The 16,765-nt window shown below is 36.6% G+C and overlaps 1 protein-coding gene across 5 annotated transcripts in view; it reads left to right on the top strand.

The window, feature by feature from the left end:
• The window catches only part of PTPRC (protein tyrosine phosphatase receptor type C), a 125,655-nt gene that overhangs the window by 81,740 nt on the left and 27,150 nt on the right, over positions 1 to 16,765 (top strand). For 4 of the 5 annotated variants that reach the window (XM_086693311.1, XM_086693309.1, XM_086693308.1 and 1 more), the window contains 5 exons: positions 188 to 307; positions 691 to 849; positions 2,732 to 2,943; positions 8,172 to 8,232; positions 16,593 to 16,701. In XM_086693311.1, coding sequence (XP_086549437.1) covers positions 188 to 307; positions 691 to 849; positions 2,732 to 2,943; positions 8,172 to 8,232; positions 16,593 to 16,701 — 661 coding nt within the window. The remainder of the gene's footprint in view (positions 1 to 187; positions 308 to 690; positions 850 to 2,731; positions 2,944 to 8,171; positions 8,233 to 16,592; positions 16,702 to 16,765) is intronic. The other variant, XM_086693307.1, reaches the window with a different exon arrangement.

The raw sequence follows: 16,765 nt of genomic DNA, 5'->3' as shown, positions 1-16,765 counted from the left end.
CACGGTAGAGTGACATTTCCTATGTTAAGCGACCTCTAAAGCAAATTTAATGAGACTAGATGTCTTTCTTTTAATTTCATAATTAACTCATAATTAAAATGTGACTGTTAATAATCATAATTATACAAAGGATGTTTTTCCACGTATTATTTTTCATATTTCATATTTCATTCTTATTTTGTAACAGGTCCAAAAGCACCTCCAAATATTACATGCAAGCCTATAAGCTCAACAGAAGGAAGGATCACCTGGGAAAGCCCTGAAGATTATTTTGATAATTATGTTCTTTGTTTGCCGCATGCTTCAGGTAATTTGTGTAAGATTTAATTCCATGTCAGGAAAGATGATGAATCAAGAAGTGGGAAGCGCTAGCAATGTGGATTGAACTAGTGAGCAACGACAGAAATATGATGCCTTGTTATTTGGTACAATCTTTACACTCTAAATTCAATCTTTATTCTCTAAAGCCTGGAGAAAGAAACCCTCAGGAAGATAATCCTCATTATTGTCCTCCAAATATTATATGAGTTGCACAGTTTGAACTCCTTATTCAGGCCCACAAAGAAGCAAAAAAATGCCTAATCCCTCAGAGTCAGCTCAAAATGATTTAATGTAGACAGCAAGTTAAATATGTGGCAATCTTGAGTTTTAATGACTTAAATGTTTCCTTTTTTTTTTTTTTTTCTTGAGAAGAAAACTGCATAGTTCTGGATAAAGAGGAGACCGAACGTAATTTGCAAAATTTGAAACCTTATACAAAGTACAGTGTGTCATTAAAGGCTTCCACCATGGGAAAAGTACAACGTGATGGACCTGCTGTGACATGTGAATTTGAAACACTTGCAGATAGTAAGTTATAAGCCTTAATACTTCTTTCTGTGAATGGCAAGAAACAGGTATGAACTTTTTTTTCTTTTTCCATTCTTTTTTTTTAATGTTATTTATTTTTGAGAGAGACAGAGACAGAATGTGAGTGGATTAGTGGGTTAGGGGCAGAGAGAGAGGGAGACACAGAGTCCGAAGCAGGCTCCAGGCTCTGAGCTGTCAGCACAGAGCCCCATGCGGGGCTCGAACTCACAAGCTGCGAGATTATGACCTGAGCCGAACGAAGTCAGACGTTCAACCAACTGAGCCACCCAGGCACCCCAGTATGAACTTTTTAGTATACAATCCGTCTTTCTTTATGCTTCATTGGGGAAACACATTGACCTGGCACATTTATTAACATCTAGGGTTTATAATAATTTAAAATACAATAATGTTCTAAACTGTTATCCTGGGTTCTCTGTATTCTTCATAGACCATCACAGATTTGTAAGAATGAAGCTTGAGGCCATAGTAACTGGAACAATTTTAAGATTTCAGGCAATTTAAGTACCTAACCAACATAGATAAAAATGCATTGTCTATTGTTTTCTTTATTATCTAGAACTAGTAACTGCCAATGAGACACCTAATAACATCTCACCCACAAAGCATTCACTTGCTGACCTCTACTTACCCGCTTACCTTATAAAATACAGTAACTTATTGGCATTGTCTTCTCTTTGTTACAGCGAACTACTTGTTTTATTTTATGGCACATTTTTCCATTTGAAGTTTCCTTTCAAAGACATTTTCCTGTTGCTACCTGTATGATGTCTCCATAGTTTCCAGGCCTAAAGCTAGATCTATCTCCGTGGTGAATGTTAACTCCATTAAGTCAGGAAAGAAGAAACACCCCTGTGTAAGGCAGTATCTGTAGCTTCAGAGACCTTAGCTGGCACCAAGTTCATGAAGAAAAATTGTCTTATTCAGGGATGGATGTAGACTGCTCTTCATGAAATTTAATGTAATTTAGATTCCGGTTTTAAAAGTCCAGATCCTTGAGCTTTATGGTTTTGCTATTTTCCTAAATTTCTGTGAAGTCATAGCAAACAAAGATAATTTGTGTCTCCTCCTAAAGAATGCAGCCAGGTAGGTAGTTACTAGGATAATGTAAGCACCTCAAGAGCGGAGGAGCTGGGGGCGCCTGGCTGGCTCAGACAGTAGAGCATACAACTCTTGATCTCAGGGTTACAAGTTCAAGCCTCATGTTGGATGTAGAGATTATTTAAAAATAAAATCTTAAAAAAAAAAAAAAAAAGAACCAAAGAGCTCTACTGTATGTAGGCCTTCAGAATCCCTCTATCATCCACTCTTCTCCCCCTGCACCTTTCTTCCCCTCTTCTCCACCCCCCTCTTTCCTTCTATTTTCTAATCGTGTATACTCTCCTTAGGAGATGGCACGAAGTCCCATGACTTCAAGTATAACACATATGCTAATATTCATTGAAAGACTGGGGGGTTTATTTTTAGATGTTTTGGTACAGCTTCTTGATGCACGTACTATTATAGCTTCTTCATCCATAATCTCCAAATTAATGCTGAAAATAATTTATATTGGGGGTGCCTGGGTGGCTCAGTTCGTTGGGCGACCGACTTCAGCTCAGGTCATGATCTCCCGGTTTATGAGTTTGAGACCCACGTTATTCTCTGTGCTGACAGCTCAGAGCCTGGACCCTGCTTCAGATTCTGTGTCTCCCTCTCTCTCTGCCCACCCCTACTCATGCTCTGTTTCTGTCTCTCAAAAATGAATAAACATTAAAAATTTTTTAAAATAATAATTTATAATGTACACAAATATTGCCAACTGATTTAAATATGCATGTACAAAGTGATTAAAGTAACAAATATTCCTTCGTTTTGATAGAGCCAACCAAAGTCAGGCACTTACTTGCTTCTCGGATATCAGATAATAGTATTCTTGTGAAGTGTGATCCTCCTTCGGACTTTAAAGGCCCCAATAATGGATCCTACCATCTGGAAGTCAAAACTGGAGATGCCTTTGTTAAAAATGAGTCACAAATATTTTGCCACTTCTCTGTACTATATCTTCAATATTCAACAAAATACGAATTTAAGGTAAGATAATTTCTATCCTCAACTGTAGTACTAATGTACATTATACTGATTATTACACCATACTTCAATAATACTAAGACCAACTGATGCTCACATGAGCTTTAGAAACTCTTCGTCTAATGAAATCATACTTTAAAGTCTTAAGTGGTTGACTCCGAACTTCTTATCCCCAGCTCTAAGAACAATGGTTTCAAGCAAATATTTTGTTGGAGTGTTTTTCACCTTTAATGTAATTTACTCATAGCAAAATTATTGTGCCTGTGTCAAGAAGCACAACATTTTATACACAGTAAATTAATTTAAATTTATGCACAATAGATTATTACTTTGCAAAATGTTTTATTTACCTTGACTTTTAATCTTTACTAACATGACTTTTTAAATTGCAAAATATTTTACAGGTGCACTGAGGTTAGAAAATAGTAGAAATAAATATTAGGAAATACCAGTGAACATGGAGAATTAAAAAAAAAAACTCATCTACAAGCTTACTGTCTACTGATCATATTTTATGAATGTGTTTCTGAAATGGAAAAACTCAGTCTTGGCCCTGGTTGTAGGGAAAAACCGTAGTTCCGTCTTTTCTTGTGTGTTCTTTTCTGTGAGTCTCCTGTACAGTTCATGTGCAGCGCCACCCTTCTGATGCTTCTGGTCGCCAAATTTGTGTGGAGGTTTTCCTCCACATCAAGCAAGTCTTTGTGGCACCAGCTGGGTATCCTGCAATTTAATTCAAATCTGACACTATCTACCTGGAGATAGTGGCAGATTCCACAGGTTAGGGACTCAGTCCCACAAGACTGTTCCACCCCACTTCAGCTCTAACTGCCAGTAGTTGGTCCCTAGGTTACTCTCAACTTCTGTCTGACTTGGCTATAAATCAGGGGTTCCTATGGCCCTCTCCTCAGGCTTAGTTGCTTGTTAGTGTGGCTCACAGAACTCTGGGAAACACTTATTTACGTTTACCAGTTTATTGAAATATGTGATAAAGGATACAGAGGAACAGTCAGATGAAGAGATACATAGGGTGATGTCTGAGAAGGTCCCAAGTACAGGAGCTTCTGTCCCCATCAAGTTGGGATACATCACCTTCATGATATGGATGTGTTCACCAACCTGATAGCCCCCAAGCCACCTTCTTTGGGGTATTTTAAGGAGGCTTCATCATGTAGGTGTGACCAATCATTAATTTCATTTTCAGCCCTTCTACCTTCTCAAGAGAATGGGGGGCTGGGGTGAAAATTCCAAGCTTCTAATCATAGCTTTGGCTTTCTAATGACTAGTCCTCATCCAGGAGCCATCCAGGAGCCCACCCAGTCACCTGATTAGAATGAAAAACACTCCTGTTACCAGGGAAATTATAAGGGTTTCAGGAGTTCTGTGCCAGGAACCAAGGGCAGAAACCAATATATATTTGCCATTATCTCACAACTTTCATAATATTGTAATGTGCATTTATATATATTCATCATATATATTATCAACATTCTGAACACATAGTTTAGTAACCTACATTTTTCATATATCACTACAACATGAACTTTTTCCATGTTAAATATTTCACTACAATGCAATTTTTAATGGTTGCCTAAGATTCTATTATATGGCTTTTTAACATTCTACTAACTATACTTGTTTTCATCTGTTATAAACAACAATCAATTAGCACACTTACTGGTAAATAGCACAGTTTTTGAATGTGTCTTTAATGATTTCTATTTAAATAAATTCCTGGAAATAAAGGTATTGGGTCAAAAGGAATTTACTTGTATTTTAAGAATTTTTGTGATAATTTTTTTTCCCTGTAAGTTACCAAATTACCCTTCCCATACAGTCTATTAAATAATTGCTTTTGAGAATCTCACCAACATTGGGCATGGCCTTCTTTTTCTTTGATGTTGAGTAGGTGAGATATGGTATTGACATCTCTTTTTGTTTGAATGGCTTTCTTTATTTTCTGTCGAAGGTAACTACAGTTTTTGTTGTTGCCGCTCCCTTGTCCAGTTTTATTTGGGGAAGTTTTTGGATATTAATGATATTAAACTCTTTGTCATATAAGTTGCAAGTTTTGTTTCCAGCTTGTAGTTTGCTTTTTAACTTTATTTATAACACTTTAAATCATACACAATTTTTCCTTTTATTTTTATTCAGTCAGATCTATCAGTTTTATTTCTGATTTAATGGAAATTTCAACAGTCAATAGTTGACTATTCAAAATAATGTTGACAATTGACCTTATATCCTTTATAACTTAAAGAAATGTTTATATGTACATATGTTTATATACGAAAACATATGTATTTATAAATATATAACCTTTCTTGTTTGTTTAATCAGACATAGGTTGAACTTTTTCCTGTGTTTTTATTGTACTCTATTAGATGATGCCATGGTTGTGATGACATGATATGATTTGTTCATATGGTGAATTATAGTGATAGGTTTTGTAAGGATAAACCATGTCACGTTCCAAGAAAAAAAGTCTTGCTCTGTCACTGTGTATTATTCTTTGAAAGCATTATTGAATTCAAAGGCTTTTTTTAAGTCTTTATGAATAGACATTCATAAATGAAACCCTTCAATAAGTGGGTAGAGATGACGGGCACAGGCATTTGTATAGGTGTGGGCATGAATCATTCTTAGTATACTTTGCTATAAAAGTTGTGCTAACCTGATAAATAGCACATTTTCTTGTTTCTTTGCCTTTTTATAACCTTAAATAGTATAGGAATGATTTGTTCTCTGAAAATTTTTTTTAATCCTCTTAACACAGAGGAATCCTCTCAGAGCCATTTTTTTTTTCAATATTATTGTTCTTTTCAGACATTTTACACTTTGTGGATTTATATTTTTCCCATAATCCATATAAAAGAAATATTTTGTTATTACATATCATGTACATTATACTTCATCTCCCATTACTTTTCCAGCACCCATTAAGTTCCATTTATTTTCAGTTTCTCAAATGCACCTAGAATTTGCTCTCCATAGGTACTTTACCTTATGTTCTTCTCTCTTTCTAGAATTTTCTTCTCCCATTCATCAATATAAGTTATTCTGGAAAAATATAGGTAAACATCATATTAAAATACAACATTCAGGGGCGCCTGGGTGGCTCAGTTGGTTAAGCGTCCGACTTCAGCTCAGGTCACGATCTCGCGGTCCGTGAGTTCGAGCCCCGCGTCGGGCTCTGGGCTGATGGCTCAGAGCCTGGAGCCTGCTTCCGATTCTGTGTCTCCCTCTCTCTCTGCCCGTTCCCCGTTCATGCTCTGTCTCTCTCTGTCTCAAAAATAAATAAACGTTAAAAAAAATTTAAAAAATACAACATTCAAATTCAAAGTAGTAGATTATTACTTAGTTACTCATTCTTTTCCCCAGCCTTCAAAAGATTGTCTCTTGTTTTCTTCATTGCATGTACCATAATTCATTTTCATGTTTCTTTCTGTCTCCACTACAGCATTTATGCCATCACGAGGGATCAATCATTTTAGCTTTATTCATCATTGTGATCTCTGGTTAACAGATTCATAAAGTAATTTTTATCATTGCTCCATTTATTACTTTTCTTTTTGTAGATTTATTTTTATGTTCTTCTGCTAATTTGGGATTGAAAGCATTTTTGGTCCATTTCTTTATTTTTTTATTATTTAAAAAAAAACAACAAAAAAAGAAAAAATTAAACTATGAATTGTCCTTTGGTAAAATTTTGACTGTATCCCATGCCTGTGTTATTATTAATTTTTCTTTTTTTTAATTTATTAAATTTTTTTTTACATTTATTTATTTTTGAGAGACAGAGTGAGACAAAGTGAGAGTGGGGAAGAGGCAGAGAGAGAGGGAGACAGAGAATCTGAAGCAGGCTCCAGACTCTGAGCTGTCAGCACAGAGCCTGACGCGGGGCTTGAACCCACAAACTGTGAGATCATGACCTGAGCCAAAGTCGGATGCTTAACCGACTGAGCCACCCAGGAGCCCCTATTATTATTAATTTTTCAATGACTGACATAAAATTTAACAAGTGGATTTTTAGAGTAGAATGTTCTGATTATATTTCCCAAGAATTTATATTGCAGTTGGAAAGAATTTCTAATTTATCTGTTTTTTAAAGAGATAGTGTTTCTAGCTTTTAAACGATAATTAGCTTTTATAATTTCTACTATTTTTAAACGTTTATTTATTTTTGAGAGTGAGAAAGAGAATGTGTGCAAGCAGGGGAGGGACAGAGAGAGGGGGACAGAGGATGCTAAGCTCTCAAAAGAGAGCCTGATGCGGGCTCAAACTCACAAACCACGAGATCATGACCTGAGCCAGTCAGACGCTTAACCAACTGAACCACCCAGAAGTCCTACAATTTCTATTTTTTGGAATTAATAGAGTATTTTTTACAGTTAAATGTATAATGAATATTTACAAATATTCTGTGAGTACTGAGGAAATTATATAGCTTCCAAAGGGTAAAAACTTAGATATATATTGTAGCTATATACTGTCCAAATGTATCATGTTTATCTTTTAATGATATTATTCAGATTTGTTTTCACTTTTTTTTTTTTTTTTTTTTTTTCCAAAGCCTCTTACCGCTCTCTTATTCTTTTCAGTTTCCCTTGTATAACTAAATTGTTTTGGCTTTATTTGTATTCGATATTATGAGACACAGGGAGTTTTGCTAGTTAGGTTAATACTGTAGATTTTACCCTGTATCACTTGGGGGTATCAATCCTTATAACTTGAACCCTTGTGAGCTAAATATCAATTTATTATAAACACTGTGATTGTCATATTGTTTCTATTTGCTTTTACCAATTGTATGTTCATTTTGTGTGTAACTTTTATAAACAGTATGTGGTAGTTTCCCTTTTAAATAAAATGTATAGATGTTAACCTATCAATAGGGAATTTTAACTTTAAGCTTTGAAGAATTTGATGTGTTGGAGTTTATTCCTTCAGTTTCACTTACTCTTGCCGATTATACTATTATTATTGTTGTTGTTGTTGTTGCTGCCAAATAAGCTAAGATTTCTTTACGTCTTTTTCACTGTTAAATATTGTCTTTGAAAAACTATTTGATAATAAGACATTGACATAATCTTGAGGTTTCTATTTTTAAATTAAAGTTAACCTGTATATTTTAAATTAAAATAGACACCATTGTATGAGAAATAATGTATGTGTTGCATTATGATAGATAAATTCACGTTAGAAAACTATTTTGTTTTATTACTGGAATTCAGGTCTATTACAACAACGGACACCATAATGGAACTCCAGAATCTGTTTTTCATTCAACATCTTGTAAGTCATTTTGTGGCCCTTTATTATATTATATTAAAATATATATTAACATTACAAACCTTTATTATTTTACATTCGTGCTTATATTTAATTATTAAATGTTTATATATTTCCTATCAGGGTAATATTTTATGTTTTCTGAAAAAAAAACATATGTAGGTGAATAAAACAATATTGTTTTATTTTTAATTTTTTATTTGAATGTAGTTGACACGAATACTACATTAGTTTCAGCTGTACAGTGGAGTGATTTGACTTCTCTTCATTTATCCTATGCTCACCACAAGTGTTCCTACCATCTGTGACCATATAACACGATTACAATATTGTTGGCTATATTCTTTCTGCCTTTTATTCCTGTGACTTACTCATCCATAACTGGCAGCTTGTATCTCCCACTCCTCTTCACCCATTTTGCCCCCCCGCCCCACCTGTCTTCTTTCTGGTAACCATTAATCCGTCCCCTGTAAATTACAGTATTGTAAATTCAATTAAAAGATTCCATTATTAAAGGAGGTAGATTTCATAAGACAATTTGTAAGAGGATATATCTGTATAGACTTAAATCATGAGTATGTTTATGACATTTTTCATGACTGCTAACAAAGCATGTTTGTTTTGTGTACCGTTTTGGAGACTTACCTGTTTTGTCTTATTCTGTCCCTCAAAGTTGAGCTTGGTAGAGGCAGGCATTAGATACAAATCTGTCCTGATTTACCTAATTACAGCTAAGATAAAAATCGCTTAATAACAACATGGCTATTTAATTTTTTATCATTGCTATTTTAAATATTTTGATCAAAATAAAGTTGCAGATAGAAAAAAATCACTTAAACTTAAATGTCGTTATAACAATGACAATAACAGCTGTGTGTCACAACTCCCCACTCATTGTCCTGCTCACCAAGACAGCCACTTTTCACCATTTCTGTTTTCAGTTCTTCTTATGGTTATCTCTATAGGGGTAAAGAATATTAGCTGCTCCTCTTTCTAGAGTTAGTAACATTGCCCATGGATTTCATCCTACGGAGGGAGAAGGCAGTATACTGTTTTAAGTTTCTCAGCTTGTTCACCATCTGTATGTTTGTAAATTAAATTAAATGATATAAATTTCTGTGTTGTGTTATCAACTCTAGACAGTTTCTTTTACTTTTTTTTAATGTTTATTTTTGAGAGAGAGAGAGAGGGAGCGGGAGGGGCAGAGAGAGAGGGAGACGCAGAATCTGAAGCAGGCTCCAGGCTTGAGCTATCAGGACAGAGCCCAATGCAGGGCTTGAACCCATGAACCGTGAAATCATGACCGGAGCTGAAGTCAAGCGCTTAACTGATGGAGCCACCCGGGCGCCCCAACTCTAGACAGTTTCTGATGCTATCATTGCAATGTCTCAGTCTTACTCTCTTACACACACATGCATGTGTGCAAGCACTAATGCCTTATTTCCCAAAGTCTCTGAAAAGAGGAAAGATATAAAAGTTCATGTTCCAAACTGTTGTCCCAGGTCCCATGTAAAGTTTCCATTCTTCCTGCTCTGATTTATTAAATAAAAGCTTCTAATACTAAATGCGCACCAAATTCAACCAAATAGCTTTGATTTTATTTACATATAAATACTTTTCTTTTATAATTCCTTACAATAAAAACAACTCCATTGAATTGTTTTTTTTTTTTTTTTTTTTTTTCTGCCTATGCAGATAACTTCTAGCTGCAGCACCTACTCTTGGGAGCAATAGACTCAACTGGACGTTTCACACTCACTCACATTTTACTAGGCCAGATGTGATACCATTTCATTCAAGGAGACACAGAACAGAAAATACAGTGTGCCAGCAAGGGGGGGGGGGGTAGCGATAGTGGTCACAGTGCCCATGGCAGCCCTGGAACTGTTCTTTGACCCTCCCAGAGGCAAGTGAGATGTGAGAGAATTGGGTCACATGTGTGGGTGTGCTAGCTGCCCTTGCTTAGAAGCCCCCTGTTAAGAAAGGAATCGGTATCTCTTAGAATAGCTCCTTGGGAGTAGCTTCCAGACATGCCACAGGGATTGTGCCCAAAAATGAGATGTGCCCTGGGTTACTCCACTCAGGGAGACCGAAAACTGGGGCTTGCACCAGGACAGTGTGGTTCACACATAAATCTTCCTGTCCAGGTACAGTTGAGCAACCAGGGATCATTTTCGTCATTGGCAACATTGCCTAGAAAGGCAGCTAACATTCCGCTTTTATCAGATTTCCATGTCTGTGGAGCTAGAGTGTTATCCCACGGTCCCTTCCTCACCAAGCAGAAAAAGTTTTATTGACTCTTCACTCACGATGGCATTTTTGTAATAGATAAATGACAGAATGAGGTTTTAATAGTAATGTCTTCACCAGGAGAAGTCATGGGTTGTGACTTGCCAAGAATGCACCTCCTAGAAAAGTTTTGCTGAGCTTCCCTGGCATAAGACTTCATTAGCCACACGTTGACAATGTTCCCGAAAGAGCTCCTGGGGCCCTTTCTTCCTGTACTGATTTGGACTACCTAGGTGTACAGCTTAGCTACTGTGGTAAAATTTTCCTTCATTAGTTTCCTGTTTCAGAATTGCTACATCTGAATCTCATTTGTTAAAAAAAAAAAATTACTGGTATATATTCTCTAGTGTAAGAAGAAAATATTCTAATTCTGGCACACATAAAAGTGCAATGCTTTAATTCTACTCTGGCACTTGATCCATAGGTTGACCTGGCATAGAATTCTGAGTTTAAAAACTTAGTATTGAAAAAGTATTTCTGTTTCGTTCTCCTGCATCCAGTATTACTTTCTAATGCCATCCTGTTTCTCGTTCTTTTTCTGTATTCTCATATCTTTTTTCTCTTTGGGACTTTTAGGCTTTCCTCTTTATTCTTTGTCTTGCATGAGTCTTTTCTTGTATCCTATTGGCTTTTGTGACCTGGAAACATATCTCTGAGAAATTTTTTTTCATTCCACTTTTTTTTTTTTTTTTTTTTCCTGTAGCCCTTCTGGAGCTCCTGTTAGTCCCATTTTGGAACTCCTAAGTCAAATTATTATTTTGGAACCCCCCTTTATTGTTGAGGATTTCTTTGACAATTCGGTTCTTATCAGCAGTTTGATCAAAGTTACAGGGAGACCATAGAAAAGGTTGATTAGAAGTTCTATGGCCCTAATCAAAAAGAATGAAATCTTGCCATTTGCAACGATGTGGATGGACCTGGAGGGTATTATGCTAAGTGAAATTGGTCAGTCAGAGAAACACAAAAATCATATGGCTTCACTCATGTGAGGACTTTAAGAGACAAAACAGATGAACATAAGGGAAGGGAAACAAAAATCATATAAAAACAGGGAGAGGGACAAAAACATAAGAGACTCTTAAGTATGGAGAACAAACACTGGAGAGGTTGTGGGAGGGGGGATGGGCTAAATGGGTAAGGTTCATTAAGGAATCTACCCCTGAAATCATTGTTGCACTATATGCTAACTAACTTGAATGTAAATTTAAAAAATAAATAATAAATTATTAAAAAAAAGTTCTGTAGCCCTTACAGGGACTGTTGACTGAGGAGATTTCTTGTAATATTTATGATTTGTTTTCTCCAGTGCCATTTATTATCTCTGGAAATTAATCAATGTAATACTTCTTGTAGTAGTGTTACAGTGTAGGGGAATGGTTCTTCCCATAGTAGGGCAGAGGGACAGGTGTTCAACCATTTCATAGGCAGACATTGACTTTGCCCTCCTAATCTCAGTCCTGGGCCACATCCCTGCTCTGTTCTGAGCCTGATTTTACCTTGAGTCTCTTAACCTTTTCCTTTCAATTTTCTCAGAGAATAAACTTCTGTCTCCTCCCTGGAGTGTCTTTTCAAAGGGTGTTTGGTTTCTCTGTAAATAGACATTCAACTGTACCATTTTTGGTCCTATGATTCATTTCCACTGTCTATGTGCCTCCAGATTTGAGACTCAGGCATTCTGGGTAACTGGTATGGATCTTATGCACTGTGCTATTTTGGTGCTGGCTTTCTCTCCTTTGTTTTCTACCTTCCAAAACTTGCTGAAATCTCTCTAACTCTAATTTCCCTTCTCCCATTCTTTCTGGCATTATGGATCTATGCCACTGTCAGGTCTTTAATATTAGCAGAATTCCTGGAAAGAAGGGAGAGAGACGTGTTCTTAGGTCATGATATATATCTGAAGTCTTGGTTGTTTTATCATTAATAAGTTTATCAAGGCAAGTCTGAAGCTACTTAATGTTTCTGTAGAATGGACCCTAATTAATTGCTGTGGAACGAAACGCTTACTATAGTCATTTGGGGCAGTTTCTCGCAAAATCTCAGTTCAAGATGTCCTATTTTTCTAGTAACATGCTTTCATTTTAGTAATTTCCTTGAGGTGGATGAGTTTAGATGATTGTTCCTCTGATGAGGTTTTTATCCACAAATTCTGGAAACAATCATGTCGATCAATATATATACCAGTAATCACAGGTTTATTGATAATTTTAGTGAAAAGAATTTGAGAAAAACACGTTGGGTCATTTTGGGAGTCTATTGCAATAAGAACTTCTCTAAAATATTCAATACAACCCATGTATCCTCACAAGATCCTTTTAAATAAAATAAAATCATTCCCATTTTATAGACGAGGAAATTTTAACTTAGATAATTCAATCAATTTATTTTTTGTTTCCAGTAAAGAAGTGGTGGAGCCAGAATTCAAACTCAGGTCCAACATCTGCCAGTCTCTATTTGAAATTAATTTATTCTTACTATTAAGAATTTCCAGTTATAGACATTTTGAACATGAGACACACGGTCTCTGGCAGCTATCTGTTTAGCTGGGTCATTTCCATCTTTCAGGTTATAGAAAATCTCATGCTCAAGGCCACTCCTGATCGTGTAGAAAATAGGTTCCCCTTACTTTTTTTCCACCTACTCACTCTTTCATAAATCTAAGGAAAATACATTATTATTTTATTTGTTGGTTTACCTGTTTAGCATTTGTTTCCCCCCAAAAGAATGAAAATTTCTTTAGAACTGGTAACTTCTCACGCCTTATATTCTGCTGTATCCTTAGAGACTATCCCAGTGTAGCACTTCTCAGTAAGTATGGGGTGAATGAGGGGTACCAATGAATTAATGTAACGACAGATGCTTTAACAGATAAACCTCCAAATCCCAGTGACTTAACAGAATTGAAATTTATTTCTTACCGTACACCAATTGGTAGGTGTTTGCGTGCGTGTAGGTGGTGGGGTTCTGTTCTACATATTCATTCAAAACTCTAGGCTGACATAGGGTTTCCATTTTTCATATATAGCTTCTAATTTTGCTGTGGTTGCCAACATCCATCCGGCAACCCGGAGAAGAGAGTGTGTAACATCTCTTCAGAGGGTTTAAGCGCCAGGCCTGGAACTAACATATCTCACTTCTACCTTTATCTCAGTCACATGGCAACACTGAACAGCAAGTAAAGCTGATTCAGAAGGAAAAGAAAACAGGTGGATTCAGCATTAGCCAATCTCTGCCACAAGAAAGAAAGGAGGACTGATTAAATACCCAGCATACCCAGTCTTCTCAGTCTTACCAAACTGCTTCAAATGTATTATTCCTGTATTGTTTTAAAAACATGATTTAGGGGGCACCTGGGTGGCTCAGTCAGTTGAGTGTCTGGCTTCGGCTCAGGTCATGATCTCACAGTTTGTGAGTTCAAGCCCCCCGTTGATCTCTGTGCTGACAGCTCAGAGCCTGGAGCCTGCTTCAGATTCTGTGTCTCCCTCTCTCTCTCTGCCCTCCCATGCTCGTGCTCTTTCTCTGTCTCTCAAAAATAAATAAACATTAAAAAGTTAAAAAAAAAAACATGATTTAGGATGACTGAATTTCAATTTCCTCATCTAAAATAGTAAGAACATCATTTCCTTTCCTATCTCCATTAGCCAGAGCAAACCATAGTAGCAATATATAACACTGGTGCACCACTCCACATCCCTTTGGTGTCCTCCAATCCCTCCATATACAATGTAAACTCATAATCAATCATTATGATCACCCTTGAAATTATTCTTGAATCCCTTGATCCCATCAATTGCCCAATTCCCACATCCAACAGCTTTCTTTTCTCTCTCCTGCATCATTATCTCCCTTCTGTGCTAGATAAGTCTAATCAGTATGCAATTGTTGAAAACAAACAGCAACCACAATATTTCTTTTGACACTATTTCCTCTTCAGCCACCCCTTTATTTCATCTCCACACCCCCTACCTCCCAACAGTAAAGCTTCTATGAAGAGATTTGTATTTTGACTGTCTCTGGTTCTTTTCCTATTTTTCTCTTGGGCCTGCCTATTCCACTGAATCGCTCTTGTCAAATCCAACAATGCCCTCTCTGATAGTACATCAAAAGGTCAATTCTCAGTCCTCATTGAATTTGACTTATCAACACCATTCGTCATAGTTGATTACCCCCTCCTCCTTGAAAGACTTCCTTTTAAATTGGCTTCCTGGACACGCTTTTAGTTTTCTTCTATTTCACTTGTTAGTCTCCTTTCCTGGTTCTATCTTTCCTCTCCAAACTTTTAGTATTAGAGTGTCCGAGGACTTAGTCTTGGGATTTCTTTCCTTTCTATCTAATTTTAATTTCCTGGTGAATTATTCAATCTTCTACCTTTAACAGCTCCATGATGAAAACTTTCAAATTTATGTCCAGTCCCAGACCCTTTCTTGCAAGATTTATGGTACAAGAGTTCCACATTTGCATGTTCAGGCTTCCTATTTGGCATCTCCACTTGGGTGTCTAATTATTTTTCAAATTCACAAATCCAAAAGTGAGCTCCTGCTCTCCGCTGCACCCACAGTCTTCCTGATGTCTATTAATTATAACTTCATGTAACTATTTCTACTCACTCTAGAGCCACCAACCTGGTATGAACCACTGTCATATTTTGCCTGGATTATGGCATTCTCAAGGAGTAGTCCTAAAAACCTGTAAAATGTGTAGTCAGAATATATCACTTCTCTGCTCAAAATCCTGCAGGTGCTGCCTGTGTAACAGAAAAGCTAATGTATCATTAAAATGGCTTCCAGGCCCTACAAATCTGGCCCTTGCCTCTCCCCTCTCTGCGTCATACTCTTACGTGGCAGCTCCTGTTGCTACCCTTCACTGGCTCCACTCCAGCCACATTGGCATTCTGGCTATTCCTTGGACATGCCGGCCATGCTCCTACCTGTGGGTTCTTGCCCTACCCTTCCTTTGCCTCAAACAGGCAGCCTCCAGATATCTGCTTAGCTAACTCTCTCACCTGCTCACAGTCTTTATCATCTTCTAACCTACGTTACCATCTGCTTATTTATTATGTGCACTGTTAAGTGTCTGTCGTGTCAGTAGGTCATTTCCATGAGGACATGGATCCTTGTTTTGTTCTCCGAGATATCTTATGTAACTAAATCAGTGTTTGGCATACAGTAGGACTCAAAACTTTTTTTTTTTTTTTTCCGAATAGTGAGTAATTAGTCCTTGTATGTCCAAGACACCGTGCCAAGTGTTTATTGTAAATCAATTCATTTAACTTCATTTTTGGAATTAGGGAATGGAGTCACAAACATAATGAAGATTCTAGCCAAGGCCCCACCTAGGAAGTGGTACAGCTAGGGTTGGAACCAAAGCAGTCTAGCTCCCAAGTGAGGCCCTGGTTTCACTGCATTCCTCTCTGCCCTTTCATTGTATATGAAAAGTAGGAGATACTCCCCCAGGGCAAAGGATGTTTCCAGTACACTGTCTTTTCTCTGTCCTTCTCCAGAAGAGGGTATGATTTCCCATTAAACCCTGGTGAACATTTACATCAGGATAAGTAATCCTAACGGTAGAACGAAACAATTTTGTCCCTCAGTTAATTGATTTTGTACCTCAATGGTAAGAAAGTTTATCTGTGTGGGACAGAAGCCTTTGTGATCTTTGTGGGAGGCTATCTACTTATGCACATACAGTTACACCAAATGAGTTTCTCTCTGAGATCTATAATAACTAGACTCCCTCTCTAATCCCTTCCAAATGGAGTGACTGAAAGAAAGAGAATTAAGTCTAAATGATAGTATCGCATAAAAGAATAGTATTTTGTGGAAGGAGAGTTTCTCTTCTGTATTCTAATTGCTTTCTTAAAATATAAGATGTTTTTATTTGTTTTGAATAATATGGGCAAAATACACAATATCAGGAATTCATTGTGTTTGGTCTCATTCTAAAAAATTTATTTGTTTGAAAGCCTCAAAAGACATGGACATAATAAAAATGAAAGTATGTTAAAGGTGATTATTCAAAGAGCCCAGCAATGTATTTGACATAATAATCTCCTTTCATGTGTTATGTTTCATTTCTAGATAATTCTAAAGCATTGATTGCATTTCTGGTATTTCTGATCATTGTGACATTCTTAGCCCTGCTTTTCGTTCTCTACAAAATCTATGACCTGCGCAACAGAAGATCCAGGTAAGAGTTGATTTCAAAATTAAAAATAGTAGTAATAATGATGAAAACATCTATCTACGAGGCA

Source organism: Puma concolor, chromosome E4 (genome assembly GCF_028749965.1).
Source record: "Puma concolor isolate L17-30 chromosome E4, mPumCon1.1.hap2, whole genome shotgun sequence".
NCBI classification, from domain to species: domain Eukaryota; kingdom Metazoa; phylum Chordata; class Mammalia; order Carnivora; family Felidae; genus Puma; species Puma concolor.
The sequence above is the reverse complement of the archived record's forward strand: the minus strand, read 5'-3'. Positions and strand labels throughout refer to the sequence as shown.